At 31.5% G+C, this 16,737-nt stretch overlaps 1 protein-coding gene across 1 annotated transcript in view; it reads left to right on the top strand.

The window, feature by feature from the left end:
* The window catches only part of LOC119612625, a 30,535-nt gene extending 16,776 nt beyond the window's left edge, over positions 1-13,759 (top strand). Inside the window, exons 2-3 of the mRNA XM_037968452.1 lie at positions 2,723-5,631; positions 10,780-13,759. Of these exons, the coding sequence (XP_037824380.1) occupies positions 3,260-5,631; positions 10,780-11,956 (3,549 nt within the window). The 5' untranslated portion in view covers positions 2,723-3,259 and the 3' untranslated portion in view covers positions 11,957-13,759. The remainder of the gene's footprint in view (positions 1-2,722; positions 5,632-10,779) is intronic.
* Positions 13,760-16,737: the final 2,978 nt, after the last annotated feature.

Raw genomic sequence — 16,737 nt, 5'->3', positions numbered from 1 at the left:
CAGCTAATTCAATTATTTACTAAACTGAATTTAATATACCAGCATTTTATTGTTGCTTAATAAACATTTGTTTATATAAATTGCTTAAATATTTCTTAGGTTTTGTATTATGTATTTGACTTTATTTAGTTTTTCTTTTCATCTGTACCTATAAGAATATATTATGAAAATAATATTTTCATATTAGTTTTCTCTCATATATATATATTTATACAACATGCTGAGTTTTTCACTCTTTGTATGATTTTAATTAAATATTAAGTATTGCGTTAAGACCAACAGTAGTTTTTTGCAAAACAAAAAAAAAAAAAAAAACTAAGTTTTTAGTGAAAAGCTAAGTATTTAGTGAAATACTGAGTTTTTAGTGATAAACTGAAATTTTAGTGGAAAACAGATTTTTATGTGAAAAACTGAGTTTTATTTGAAAAACTGAGTTTTTAGTGAAAAACTGAGTTTTTAGTGAAAAACTGAGTTTTTAGTGAAAAACTGAGTTTTTAGTGAAAAACTGAGTTCTTAGTGAAAAACTGAGTTTATAGTGAAAATCTTAAATTTTAATGAAAAACTGAGTTTTTAGTGAAAATCTGAGTTTTTAGTGAAAAACTTGGTTTTTAGTGAAAGCGCAGTTTATAGTTAAAAAGGGATGAACATTTGGGGATCAGTTGGGGACTTTAAGATCTGATGTTTAATTGAAAATAAAAGATGTTGATATTTTTAATAGAAACCCTTGGAACTCGGAATTACTTAAAATTCGGTATGGTAAAACCAATTTGTATTTCCTACTGTCACACAAACTATAATCAAAGAACTGAAACAAAACTTTTGCTGGGTTTAGCAATATATACCAAATACAATTTTGCTATAGTATTTTAATACCTACAAAAATATAATTTATAATTTTCTACACATAAACTCACATACACACACACTAGCACTTAGTTATATTCTTATATAAATTTGTTGTAATAAATATGTGTAAAACTAAATGTAAGTAATATCAGCATGGAAAAAATCTAAATGAAAATTTATTACTCAGTATTTAAGTCGGGACTGCTGCTAATATGTTTTTACTACCATTAGCAATGGTAGACATACTAATATTTCAAGTTTTAGTATATAAAACAAAATAGATGTATGTATGTAACTACAGCAACAAACATCTATACATCTATTTTGGTTATATGGAGAGAAAAACTATAAAAGTAGTGAAAAAGAATTAAAAAACAAAAAAAAAAAAAAAAAAAAAACGAAACTTTAAAAGAATTTCCAACATGAGAACGACCATTTAACATGAGATATGAATTATGTTTGTGCTATACAACAACTATAACTATAATTTTCATATGTGTTTGTGTAATTTGATATATACTATTAATACAGGCCAACAGGGCTTTAATGAATGGTTTTAGTATAAAAATCAAAAACTAACAACTTATATAGAGAAAATGGATTTGTCGTGAAGTACTTAAGGCAAAGTTTTATAAAATCTATTTTAGCTTTAAGAACATTTTGGTTTTATTTGTGTTCCACTGTTTAGAAAATATTTTCCGCAAAGGAGAGAACACACAAAAAAATGCTTTCATATTTCTATATATAAATATGTTCAGTATTAAATTTGAATATTAAGCAAAAATGGAGAGAAAACTAAATTCAACACTCGGTAGATGATAAAGTTAAAAGACCTAGATTTTTTGATTAAAATCAAGCAAAAAAAAAAAAACAGCTCAAATGATTTATTTGCTTTTATGGCCTAGTTTCGAAATTTTTGGCTGTTCCCTTTTAGTTTCACACATACATACGTACATACATATACATATAGAGTGCAAAGGATAAAAGTGAAAATGTTTCTATGACCTCAAAAGTACACAAGTATTGTATATTAGTTTTAGGAAAAAATGATTTTGACAAATATTTCAAATTAATAATAATGATTTTATGTAAAAATTCTTATAGCGTGAACTATTTTAATTAGTTTTAATGTGAAGTTAACCTTGACAGGATAAAGCAAAAAGTGTTAAATTTATTTTAAAATACAGAGATTGGACTTTCAGATGAGATGGGAAAGTTTATAAATATAGGTGTCTTCGCGGGGTTTCCTGACACGATAACTAGAAAACCTGATGCAATGGATAAATTTTGAATTCTTAAAAAAGTATACCTTGGATAAAAACTGGACTAAAAACTTGCTGCCCTGTGTAATTAAACAACACATAATATTAAACAAAATTAGTTTTTAGCGAAGAATATCATAACCATTCCCTTCATTATCTTGAACATTTTACTCTGTTACTATTATCAGTCTCAAATGTCTCCATATTAATGAATTTTCAATGAATTACATAAATAAAGAAAAAATGCCATTAGTAAACTATATCACATAAATTATAATTTTTTATATAACTTTCTCCACGAATTGCCTTAATAACTCAAAAAAGCCCTTTTCATTAACCATTGCATTTATCTAGCTAATCGTAATAAAAACAAGAATTTCCCATTAATTAAAACTAAAATGATTGAAAATTGTTTGCAATTAGTAACTGTGTGAGAGATTTTCTTTCGCAATGATTATAATCACTTAAAATTGCACAGAGTTATTATCATTCTGCCGGTTTTATTGTGTTTTACTAAACAAAACAAAACACTATTTCTGTTTATAGTTTATATATAGATGAAATATGTATAATTTCACTTTTTTCTGATTTTCTCCAACTCTTTTCATTTTCAGATTTTTACAACAATAATTTCTAAATCATAACAACACTGATTGAAGAAGGAAGCCATTGTGTTCACATGCCATAACTGGAAAACGATCAGCCAGCCAACCGATTGCATCATGCAAATGCAAACTTATAAACAAAACAATAAAAATTCCAATGGGAAGTATATCCTGTATGATGATTAAAATTGGCAAAAACCATAATAGTGAATCAATGAGTTTAAAGTAAATTTCTGAACAAAACAACAACAACAGCAAATACAAAAATCCACTATAACACTAATAATAACAAAGGCATCATAATCGAAAAATATATGAATGAAAGAAGGAAACAAAAAAATAAAAACTGAACGTTGTAACATTGGCTCATTCATGCATTGAGGGCCAAATACAATAGGCTTTTGCTGGGTACTTCAACTGAAACACATAATCATATACCTTTACGAAAAATCATAATACACATACACTTACGTATACAAATGTGGATTATGCACTTACATACACATTTACTAACTACACAGATATACAACAATAGCCTGATATGCCATGGCCCGAAACAAACTTATCAAAATAATAAAAACCAACATAGCAGCAGAAGCAGCAGCAACAGCAACAGAGTCACTAGCACCAGCAGTGGCTATAGTTACAACAGCAGCATTAACAACTACAACAACCCAATCATCTATGAAAGTGAATGCTTTGCAGCAACAACAACAACAAGACGAATACTCGCCCACACGATTACATCAAAATTGCAACAATTTTCATCAACAGCACGAACATCATCATCACCACCACTATCGTCCAACATCTCATCAAGAGCCAGAATACGAACACGAACAATGCATACACGGCAACTGCTATCAAAACTTTCTAGAGACTCCTACCGTGTACTGTCTACGTGCCGATAATACTGCCCAGAGTATAACGCTCTCCTTTAAGGTGAGAAGAAAATCAAAGCATTTCACCAATACTCCACGAACTTCTCTTAATTTACCTCTGTTTGACACCCTGAAACGATTTCGCAGCATACCTCTGATACAGTTGCTGTGGCTGCTGTGCTGTCTCAGCAATATATTTCACAAATCGATGGCCGAGTGCCCTAGTGTTTGTGAGTGCAAGTGGAAGAGTGGCAAAGAGTCTGTTTTGTGCCTTAACGCTAATTTAACACATATCCCAGCTCCGTTGGATGCTGGTACCCAAGCTTTGGATCTGACCGGTAACGAAATTGCCACCATACCCGATGACACCTTTGCCGAAGTGAATTTATTGAATTTGCAAAAGGTATATTTGGCCAAATGTCGACTGCGGCTAATAGAGCGTTACGCGTTTCGTGGTCTTATCAATCTAGTAGAGTTGGATCTAAGCTATAATGCTTTGGCTCATATACCTTCCGATGCTTTGGAGAGTGTTACGGAACTGAGAGAATTGAAAATGAATGGTAATCCTATAATGATAGTAGGCAATGATGCCTTTAAGAAAATGCAGCATTTGGTAAGACTGGAACTGAGTGATTGTCGTGTGGAGAGAGTAGAGGTAAAGGCTTTTGCTGGTCTAGAGTCTAGTCTGGAATATTTAAAGTTAGATGGCAATAAATTGTCTGAAGTGAGATCGGGTACTATAACGTCACTAACAAATCTGCATGGCATTACTCTGTCCCGCAATCAGTGGAATTGTTCCTGTGCTTTAAGACCTTTAAGATCTTGGATGTTAAGAGAGAATATACCCTGTGGTATACCGCCAGTATGTCAAAATCCTCCCCGTTTAGCGGGCAAGTCATGGGACAAAATAGATTTAGACGATTTTGCCTGTGTGCCACAAATTATAGCCACTGATACGACAGCTCATGGAGTAGAAGGTAGAAATGTAACCATGAGCTGTTATGTGGAAGGAGTACCAGAGCCTTCCGTTAAATGGATGGTGAAAAATCGTGTAATTGCCAATCTAACCGCCACCAATGGGGATAGTCCTTCAAACAGCCCCAGAACAGCGGCTGCTATACAAGGCAGAAAAACATATGTGGTAAATATGTTACGAAATGCCTCCAATCTCACCATACTCACGGCTGATATGCAAGATGCTGGCATTTATACTTGTGCAGCTGAAAATAAAGCCGGAAAGGTGGAAGCATCCGTTACGCTGGCTGTATCTAGACGACCGCCAGAGGCTCCTTTAGGATTCAAAGTTATTTTACTCTGCATATTCATTGCTCTACTCTTTGTCGCCGGCTCATCATTTGCTGCCATATGTTTCTGTTCATTGCGCCGCAAAAGGAAAATGCGTTTGTGGAATACTATGCCGCAGGGTCGTACAGAAAGTTATGAAAAAATCGAAATGACTTCACGTATTACGGGTGGTGGTGGCATTGGTGGAGCTGGCAATAATGGCGGACCTACCAACAAACCGGATTTGGGTGGCAAAACTGGTATGCAGGAAACAAGCAAAAACGGCAGCACACAGGGACAAATTTTTCATGACAATGAAAACGGCTATTTGTGCTCTGCCACTACCCCACTCAATTGTGGCTCTGATGACGGGGGTGATACGGGTGGTGCAATCATTAATCCCAGCGGTGGCAGTTCCAAACGTAATGGTGATTATCGTAACATACCCACGCATTGCGATGATGATGATAACGATCACATGCAGCATCAACAGCAACATCATCAGGGCTTTGGTGGCGGTAGTCACAAAACCTACCAACGCAGTCTATTGTTGGCATCTACCACAACACACAATGGTACACTGACAACAACAACAACCTCTTTAACAGCGCCGAGGTGGAAAACGGGTTCAGCATTTCAATCATCTACACCTCAGGACACAGTAATGCATTTGGATGGCGGCGTTAGTGGCACACAAACGAGTGGCTTAAAAGACGACACAGATTTGCATATACCACGTCTTATTGATATTGGGTAGGTATGATTTTAGTTTGTAAAATGTAGTATTTTTTTAAAGTTTTAAATCCTTTTCTATCCTTACACCTTAACCCTTCCAACTAACCAACGAACCAGCCCTGTTACTTATTAACCAATCACTTTAAGTGGCAGGCAGCAAGTGGTACAGTGGTACATTGCTACAAATGTATGTAATTCCTCGATTTACGTCATCAATATTTTTGGTTCACTAGAACTTCTTATTGTATCTTCATTCCATTTAATTAAGGTGATATCAGGCTCTTAGTAAGACTACTTTGAAACTTAATTTCAATTGTCTTTCGAGGTATTACTGTAGTAACATATAGAGTTGTATACAGTTTTGTAAATCATTTCATTTGGCAATTTGCAAACTGATTTTTTTGTCGTTGTTAACGCTGCTATTATGAAAACAAGCCTCTAGCCATTTGTGTTGGCTGAGAATAAGCAATATACATATGTATATATATTGTTTGTAAAGTTCAGAGTATTTATGTTTGTATATTTATTTGCCCTACTTGAAAATTCAATAATCCTTTGACTTGGTTGTAAGCAATTGAAAGTTAAATTTAAAGGAAGTTTAAAATTTTTATTTATGGAAATTGTGGTTGAGTTTTTGGTAACCTTCAAATTGTGAATTGTAAAAGTGTTATGTTGAGATTTATTTACTAAGCAGACTCTAATATCTAAATTTTACAGACTGTGGACTCTATATTTTAGAGACTACAGTCTCTAGATTCTATATATTCCACTCACTATATACAATAGTCTCTTGACTATTAAGACTGGACTATTGAGACAATAGAAAATATAGGTTGGCTGTTTACAGTGACTATAGAGATTATAGCCCGTTGACTATAAAAAATGCAGTACGTTGACTATATAGAGAATACAGTCCGTTTACAATGGAGTGTACTGCCCGCTGACTGTAAAAACTATAGATTGGAGATTATATAGGCTAAGTCTATTAAATATAGAAACTACCGTCTCTGAAAGGTATAGTCCTTTTACAGAACTAAGCCCTTTGATATATAAACTACAGAGGCTATAGTCTATTAACTTTAGAATTTGTAGTTCCTTGAATATAGTGACTATAGTCTGTTGACTAAAAACATTATAGTGCATTAGTTATGGTCGTAGTCAGCTTAATGAATACTAAGACTGCAATCCACACTGCATCGACTATAGAGGCTATAGTTCGTTGACTATGAAGATAGAGGATCTAGCCCTTTGACTTAAGAGAATATATAGATTCAACGCGCTTGACTATGGAAGAAATAGTTAATTTACTGAAGAGAGTAGAGTTCGTAGATTATAGCCTACTTATTACTGATATATGTATAAACTACAGTTCCTTGTATAGAGACTATATTACATTGAGATTATAGTTCCTTTAAAACATAGGGCCTATAGTCTTCTGACTATAGAGAGTGTTGGTCATTGACCATGGAGAGTGCAACCAATTGACTGTAGAGAGTAGTCTCCAGACTACAGGTTACTAAGTGACTATAGAAACAACAATCCGCTGACTACATACACTATAGATAGTTGAACTAGAGACTATAGCCTATTGACTATAGAAAGTAAAATCCTTTAACTATAGGGAGTATATTCCGTGAAATATAACCATATACTGATAACATAAAAGACCAAACAAAAAGACTCGTGTCTCCCAGTTTTTCCCAAAATGCCTCGATACCATTATTGCAAGCACATATCTTGCTTGATTTACTCTCTGAGGCAAAGTTGTAGCACTTGTCATAGAGAACAATAATAGCGAACTTGTAAAATCAAAAAAAAAAACTTCATTTTTTCATTTCAAGTGAAAAGTCTTAGATTGTGAAATTACACTGCTCATATTAACGCCACCTGTACGTATACGTGTTAGTTATTTACTGATATTACAAATATTAAGTATACGGCTAGTTTAGAGAATAACTTGAAATATCTTGGAGTTTTTTTGATTTTATATGTTCACAATTTTTGTTCTTATGACAAGAGCTAAACGGTTTGCGATATATGAACCTTAAAAATAATTACTCTTTTGCAAAAATGACACCGAGGCGCTAAATCTTTGGAGGCTCATAGTTTTTGGTCTTTAATGAGGTAGTGGTATCCGTATATGGTTATATTTTTTCGTGTTGCACTGTGTAATCATTCAATTTTAATGATAATATATAAAATAACCGGTAAAAAAGACTTTCTTAAGATTCGGTGATGGTTTCCGACTTAAGAATACTTAATATGAGTATATCTTAAAATTTTCAATCTGTGCTTTAATCATTTATTGGTACTACGGTTGGTATGACCAATGTTTGTATAAATAGTAATGTTGGTGCAAATCTAAACTTTACTGGAACATCCAAAAAAACATTAATATTTCCCTTCTTTTACAGTACTCCTCATAAACGTATACAACTCTTATCTAACTTCTTTTTTCTTCCAATTCGTACCACTGTTCTTCCTTACATTAGTTTTATTGCACATTGTTGTTTTTGTTCCTTGTTTTTTTGTTAGTTTTTCTTTTCACATTATTTTTTGTGTTTTTGTAGATTACTCGAAAAATCATGGTACTACTAATCACTATCACAATCACTAAATCCAAGGGGTATGTGTCAAGTCTGTCACACACTGTTCTAATCGAAAGAAAGAAACAATAAAAAAAAAGAAATAAAAAACTAAACATTCAGTTTGTTTTTTGTTCATACGTACGTTCGTTCGTTCATTCCTTCGTTCATGTAGAGAGGCACATACAGTGAGAGTGTCTTTCATAAGAAAGAAGAAGAACAACATGAGAAAAAAAAAAAGAATTTAAAAAGAAGAGTCGTATGTAAGTTGCCTTTTTGTTGTGTTTCTTCTAAATCTTCAGTTTTTTTTTTTGGTTTTTTCATTCAATTTATTGCTTTGCTAAATGTGTATATGTTTTCACTAAAATGTATGTATGTGTGTCTGTGTGCGTGTTTATATTTGTCTGTGTTTATTACTCTCTAGCTAGGAGAGTGTGTGTGTGTATGTTATTTTATTTTATTTCCAGTAACAACAATAGCCGCAACATCACCCTCTCTTTTCACTGTGTATATATTATAAACACACTACTAATAACTGTTGTTGTGTCTATATAACTGTTAACTTATGTATGTATGTTTGTGTGTGTATGTGAAGATGTGTGAAATTGAGTGTAGCTGTCTGTCTGTATCCTGGTGTTTGAGAGAGTGAGTGAGTTTGTGTAATAATGCATGCGATTCTTCTTTGTTTTAATGTCTGATTGTTGTCATCTCTTACACATCACTTGTATTAGCAATAGCAAAGCAACACAACACAACAGTAGCAACAATAACAACAAACAACACCATAAATACTTGTTGTATAGTTTTTTGCCCTTGTTGAGATTATTATGGCTTATACTTGACACTTTTTTTTCGTTTTTGTTTTCGTTATGTTTGAGTATACGAGTATACAAGTGTTTCTTTACCTTCCGTTTCCGCCAGTCGCACCTCCTTTATCACGTTTCTATTTTGCAATATTTCTTATGTAGCAACAACTCTTGTTGTTTTAAGACACAACTACACATACATATTTCAAGTGTATATTCTATAGTTTTGTAGTGGCACCAGTAAAAACAAATAATCACGAAACGGCCCCAGTGTAAGAAGGGGTTAAATTTAAACTATGAATACCAATGCAAAACACACTGCTAATGATGTGCAAAATACTAGAATAAGTTTCTCTAGTTCTGTTAGTCCGTCTTCTTCATAATTCAAGGGTTTTTGTTAATAAAAACTATATTTATAAGAGTGGCATGTTTCAAGGATTTTAGATTTATTTCCCTCTTTTTATTATGATTTTTTTCTTGCCTTTTCTTAAATAGACATCATGAGTTTTTGAAGAATTTAGCCATAGCTACTTAACGTATAAGTTTTTGCTTACTAATTCATACAAATATTTATAACATTCATCTTACTAAGCATTTCATCCAGCCATCCATCGTTTGAAGTCATTTTTTCCTTTTCCTTCATTCTTTCAACTATCATAAGTCTTGAGTTTTAGTTTTAATTTTTTTCTTGTTGGTACGAGTTGACTATTTTGGTTTTGTCCTGTGTCGTCTTCAGTTTAGTTTCTAGCATTCATTTCCATTTTATGTATTTAGTTTTTTTTTAGAATCTTTGCCGAAACAATTCATTTTAAAGGATTTTCTTAATGTTGTTTTCTACTTTTTTTGGTTTTTTGTTTTCTTTTCTTGTTTTTGTTGTTGTGCGTGTTGTATTAACATCTCGTAAGTAGATGAATGTATGTGTCCCATTGTATCTGGCTGGAGTGTGGTAAAAATACGAAACTTTGCTAATTTGTTTAATCCATTTAATTTATGTGTTCTAGTTTTTATTTTATACGTGCGTGTGTGTGTGTTTTTGTCAGATAATGCTTATTTTATTTTTCATACTTATTCTTAAGATTTTTTAGCTGGAAATGAAGAGATGAGTCTCTTTTATATACAAGTTGATAATTTGACACTATCATGCTTTATAAATTTTTCGCAGATAAGGAGTTTCTTTAGTTTTTGTATTTAGCATAATTTCCGTTTAGGTGAGAGGAGTTTTTAAGTAAGTTTTCTGGGAAATAAAGTGTCATAAATGGAAGAGGTGGGAAGTAAGACTTTTTTACCATGGCGGAAATTTAAGTTGTTTTTAGTTTTCTAAGGTTTAAATTTAAAGATTTTACTTAATATTTTTAAGTTAAAGCAGATAATTTTTATTTAAAGATCTATAAATAAAGTTCCATGGTGCCTGTGGGACATTTGCTCAATCTTATATAGTGACAAATATTTCATTCATTCAAAATACTACAATTAATTCTGAATTATTAATAAGTTAATAGCTAAATACTTTAAACCATTAATCCACGTTGAGACTTTTGCAACTAAAAAAAATTATTTAGACACTTCTGACACATAGCTTAATGCATAAATTCATGGCATTTTATCTTAAATTTTTAATTTCTCTTCTGTTCTTAATCTAATTTTTAAGCAATACCATGATTTTTTTCACTGCACTTTATAGTATCAAATTTAGCTATTAAATGTTTGCATGCAAAATTCAAACTAAACAGCAAAACACTAAACTTTCTCATCTCTCTCTCCTACTACTATTTTAGGTCTACTCCCGATTCTGCCTCAGCCTCTATATCTAGTAAAGTTGATGCTGCTTCAAGGCAAAGTTCGGCCTACAATCATGTTGCCAATTGGGTAACCACCTCTATAGCAACAACGAAAATAACATCACCCCACAGTAATCTTAATAACAATCATACAACAGTGGACTATTATAGTCCCAAAGAAGAGGCCAATTCATCAATATTTAGTGGCAAAGACTCATCAGATAATGATCTCTTCGATAGCAACTATCCGGATCTGTTAGATATAGCTAAATATGCGGTAGCTCAGGCTACAAGTACAAATCAAACTAATGGGGCTTTATGTACTCTGCCCAGAAAATTAAAGAATACCGGTAAATATTTTAAAAATTCCTCGGATAGTCAATCACCTTTGCTGGCGGATAATTCGAGTAAGTATGGCAGCAGTACTTTAGGAGATGCTAGTTATCTTAATGAAATCGCTTTGGGTAGAAGATTCTCGGCGGAATCTTCATACTCCACCTATGGCAGTACAGTCACTTATACCAAGGGACAAAGATCGAATAGTTTTTTGAATCTGGTGCATAGTTCAAGTAAAAATACTTTAGCTTCTTCTAATAATAATAATAAAACAACAGTAACGAGTAGTAGCACGGCTGCGCGCAGAAATCCCTCATTACCCTCTTCACCGGTGCATGAGTATCAGCAGCATCAAAGATCATTTAGTTCGGCTGCTACTCCTCTACTGGACTTTAGCTCTCTAACCAATAGATCTACGGCCACTACCGGCTCGGCCGTTACACCCAGTGGCTTAAGTACTTCAATGCATTGCAGTAGCACTAGTACCACCACACCCGTAACGGCCTATGACTATCATGCAGCCCAGCTAGAACGTTTTCTCGAAGAGTATCGCAATCTACAAGATCAATTGTGTAAAATGAAAGAGACTTGTGAGACCATACGCAAAAAAGAAGTACCCCTTAGAGTGGGTATGGGTCATTCGGCCCATGCCGCTGATCCTGTGATGTATAATGCTGCTTTGGCTGCGGCCAGCAGTCCTACTAGTAATCCAAAAATGACTTTAAAATCGAAAACTACACTACCGGGACAACCACCAGATCCTCCGCCATATTGGCTGCATCGCAATGCAATGCTAAAGCGTTTAAATGAACCCCAGAATGATATATTCAAAAGCTAATGAACCTGTGTACAGTTGCAAATACAATTAAGTCAATTTAATTTACGATCTCAAAAAAGTTGTTGGTTTTAAGTTAAGCGAAAAAAATGTAATGTAAAGAAACAAAATGGAAATTTATTTAATTAGGTAACTTTTTGCTAAGTGTATTTAATAATGAAGGGGTAATAATTGAAGAGGGAGGAATTATAAATTTTCTTATGTTTCGATCAAAGCAAGTACTTATATGGAAAGTTCTTTTATGAAAAGTTTATTTCATCGAAACAGGTTCCTACAAAAAGTTTGTTTCGATAGAATAAAATCCTTCTGTTAATATAATTTTAGTTTCGATCAAAACAAGATTATCTACGAAATGTTTACTTAAAAATTCTTCTATGAAAAGTCCTTCCACGAATAGTTTGTGTCGATCTAAACAAGATCATCTACGAAATTTTTGTTTCAAAGTTCTTCTATGAAAAGTCTTTCCAAGAATAGTTTGTGTCAGTCTAAACAAGATCAATTGTGTCAATCTAAACAAGATCGAAATGTTTGTCTCAAAGATCTTCAGTGTATGTTTGTTTCGGTCAAAACAAGTCCTTCTATGGAATGTTTGTTTCAAAGCTCTTCTATGAAAAGTCCTTCCACGATTAGTTTGTGTCAATCTAGACAAGATCTTCTACGAAATGTTTGTTTCAAAGTTTTTCTATGAAAAGTCCTTCCACGAATAGTTTGTGTCAATCTTAACAAGATCTTTTGTGTCAATATAAACAAGATCGAAATGTTTGTTTCAAAGTTCATCAATGTAAGTTTGTTTCGGTCAAAACCAGTCATTCTATGAAAAGTTTGTGTAGATCAAAAGAAGTTTTTCTAGGAAAAGCTAAAAAAAGTTTTTGTATGAAAATTCGTTCCGATTGAAAGTTCTACAATTAAAATTTGTTTGGATCAAAACAAGTCCAAGAAAGTTTGTTACATTCTTAACAAGATCTTGTACAAAAATTTAGAATTTTAATTGCATAATTATTTAAGGTCCAATTACAATGGATATTTTTAAATAGCTCTGCTATTTAGTAAAATTTTTCCACCATCTGCTCTCTTACAAAACCCCTTCTTCTAAAATTAAAATGAATAATAAATAAAAAAATTATAAATATATTTTTTCATAAAATCTTAGTTCCTTTATCCAAAGAAATTAAAACAAATTATATAAATAAAAAATAACATTTAAAGAAAAATCGAAAAAATAACAACTAGTAAAGACATAAAACTTATGTTTGAGCAAAAGAAAAGAAGAGATATTTTGTATTCAATATGAAAAAAAAACTCGCATTTATACAGCTAAGCTTCAAAACATATAACACACAGATACAAACGAATACATACATATAAACAAACAACATATCAAATACTTACATAAACATACAAAATTATACAGGACAACAACTAACTACATAATCATACATTTATTCCAAAAAAATTAACAAAAAAAGTAAAGAAAATAAATCTTAAACAAACTGTAACATAGCTACAAAAATAAATGAAAACCCCAAAAATTTTCTCTTTAACATTTAAATAAACAAAAGAAAAAAATATCAATAGAATACAACCAAAAAAATATATAAAAAAATTTTTCTTCTCTCTTTTTAGTAAAATATTACCAAAAAAATATATATTAAATATTTAAGCTAAATTTTAAGCAGGTCTATTGTCTATATATATAGAAATATATAAATGTATATTTACTTAAATTGAACAAAATCAAACAATTCAAGAAATTATAGATTTCCGTTTTATTGTTTTTTTTTCTGTTATTATTTTTGCAAAATGAATACAAATATAAAAACAAGCAAATAAAAACAAAAATGAAACAAAAAGTAAATATTTCGTATTGTATTTTTGTAGTTTAAACATATCGTCGTATAAATTTATATTGTTTATTATTTATTTATATTTATTTATATACATACTTCAACATATAACAATAATACACTAATACATACGAACAAATATATAGAAATATAAACAAAAAAGAAAAAAAATAAACTGTTCTATGTAAATTCATAATAATATTAAAATTTTGTATTTACTTAAAACACATACACACACACACTCACACACACTCACACAAACATGTAAGATTTTTACTTCCTGGTTTTGTTTTTCTAATACTCAAGCTCTATATCTACTCTTTTTGTAAGAAGTACATACTTATACATACATATAAATCAAAAATATACACAGAAACAAGTAAGAAATTATAGTCGGGCGAGGCCGACCATATAATACCCTACACCAGTTACAAAAATAAAATGTGATTTAGTTTTCATAATAAGGTATTTACTTTGAATTGTACCTTGTCTCAGATATACTTAAGCCATTTATTGTTGAATAAAATTGTGGATATTTAAGTCAAATTTTGAAGTGGGCTTGTATAAGGGCTATGGTCAAATGAGACTCTATAATTATAAAATTCATGAGAGTCATCAAGGCTAGTATAGAACTTGGTTTTGTAGCTTTTTGTCGAGATACGATTATATTAAACATAATTATAAACTTGAAATCCCTCTTCGTCGGGTTCAGTTGTATGGGCGCTAGGTAAAATAATGGATGTTAACCATTTTCAATAGGCTTCGTCCCTGGGACAATAGAAGATTATGTACCAAATTTCATTGAATTGTCTTCAAAATTGTGACCTGTAGTTTGATTACAAGGTTTACAAGCCCTATCCAGGGGCTTAGTTGTATGGGGACTAGGTGAAATAATGAACCGATCTTAACCATTTTCAATAGGCTTCGTCCCTGGGACAATAGAAGATCATGTACCAAATTTCATTGAATTATCTTCAAAATTGTTTGATTACAAAATTTACATGGACAGACGGACGGGCATAGCTAAATCGACTTAGAAAATGATTATAAGCTGATTGGTATGCTTTAAGGTGGGTATAGAACCAATATTATTGTGCGTTACAAACATCAGCACAAACCCAATATACCCTTCCCACTTAAGTGGTGTAGGGTATAAAAACACTTATACACTTATAAAAACTAAACTTTATTACTATTTAAACTCTTGGGCAAGCATTAGGCAAATATTTGAGCAAATAAATGTAACCACAACAATCTTACAAATATTTTCTTGAAACACCAAACCAAGTTTTCTAACTAAACATTTCTTTATACAAATATAAATATTTTTATTTGTTCTAATATTTGTCTAATGCCATAATATTTTTTTATAACTAATCTGGTTACTTTATTATTTTTTTTATACTTGTTAAATTTTTTTATATTTTTTTATCCTTTTTTTGGTAGTTGTATAGTCTAGCCCTTAATTAGTTTTATTTTAGTGTATTTACAAGAAAAACCCCAAACTTAATATTAAAATTAAATTTAATTAATTAAATAGTTTTAATATTAATGAAAAAAAAAAAAAAAAAAAAACAAAGACGATGATGATATTTCTCAACTACAATTGAAAATGTATTTGTATTTATATATATTTAGGCATAATAATTATTTAAGCTAATATTGTAAACATCAAATAAAAAAAAAAATAAATAAATAAAATTTAACAAAAAAAAGTACGAATTCAATTATTGAATCTAAATAATAATAAAAAAATTGACAAAACAAAACATATTAAAAAAACAATTGAATTGAAATAAAAATTAGTTAAAAAAACTCAACTGTCTAATATTATTGAACAAGTATAAAACCAATAAATTACTTAAAAGTAAGTACAATCAGAAATGTTTTAAAGTACAATGAACTAAGTTAGTCGCAAAATGTTCCCTTTTTGTCATGATGCTTGAGTATACTTGTTGTGGTTTATACATATTAATCATACGTACCTATGTCCACATAGTAACAGTGGTTTACAAAGTTTTATTTTATTAAATAGTTGGGTATCTTTGGAACTATTGGTTATAACGCAATAAAATTTCACATGTTTAGAGCTGAGCTATTGTCGAATTGATTGACAGTTGTAGGTGATCGTAGGCGGACTGCGGGCCAGTGGGTAGCCCCTTAAAGTTGATCACCTTGGGTATTAAGTTTTTATTTAAAATCGTCAAAAAACCCTTTATTATATGAATGAGCTGACATCTACAATATTACTACTCCTGGAGAAGATCTAAAATTTTTAAATTTGGGGTGAAAACAATGGGTATAACAAGTTTTTAAATATATCCTCTTCTAAATAATATGACATAAAAGGAATGCTCCCCTAATATCATGATCACTCATTAAATTAACTGACCGTTTCTCATAAAATTTTTTAGACCGATTTTGGTTCATATAAGGATGTTTACATCGAATAGCATCGCTGTACTCCTATTTTTATGTCAGTAATTAGCGCAAAAGTTATTTTCTGGAGGCAGGCTTATATGGGCGGTTAGAGTATATTAAACACGTATTTTTAAGCCAGAAATGATCATTAAAGTAATTTTCTGAAGGGGACCTTATATGGGGGGTTGGGTCAATTGACCGATCCGCACTAAATTTGGTAGTATCGAATTTCATCGCTTTACTCGTATTTTTAGGCCAATAATGAACTTTAATGTCATTTTCTGTAGGGGAGCTTATATGGGGATCATTCATATGCCTATTTCCTTAAAAGTCAGTAGAGAGGTTTTGGCTCATAAGAAACTTACTTATGTCGAATTTCATCTTAATGCTCTCTTTTAAGCCAGTAATGTGCATTAGAGTAATTTTCTGAAAGGGACCTTATAGGGGGTAGGGTAAATTATAGACCGATCCACATAAAATTTGGCGAAGAGATTTTGACTCGCAATGAATTTACTTCAC

This window comes from Lucilia sericata, unplaced genomic scaffold, assembly GCF_015586225.1.
Source record: "Lucilia sericata isolate MDLA Ls3-8-SP2 unplaced genomic scaffold, ASM1558622v1 Contig001770F_arrow, whole genome shotgun sequence".
Lineage (NCBI taxonomy): Eukaryota > Metazoa > Arthropoda > Insecta > Diptera > Calliphoridae > Lucilia > Lucilia sericata.
The sequence above is the reverse complement of the archived record's forward strand: the minus strand, read 5'-3'. Positions and strand labels throughout refer to the sequence as shown.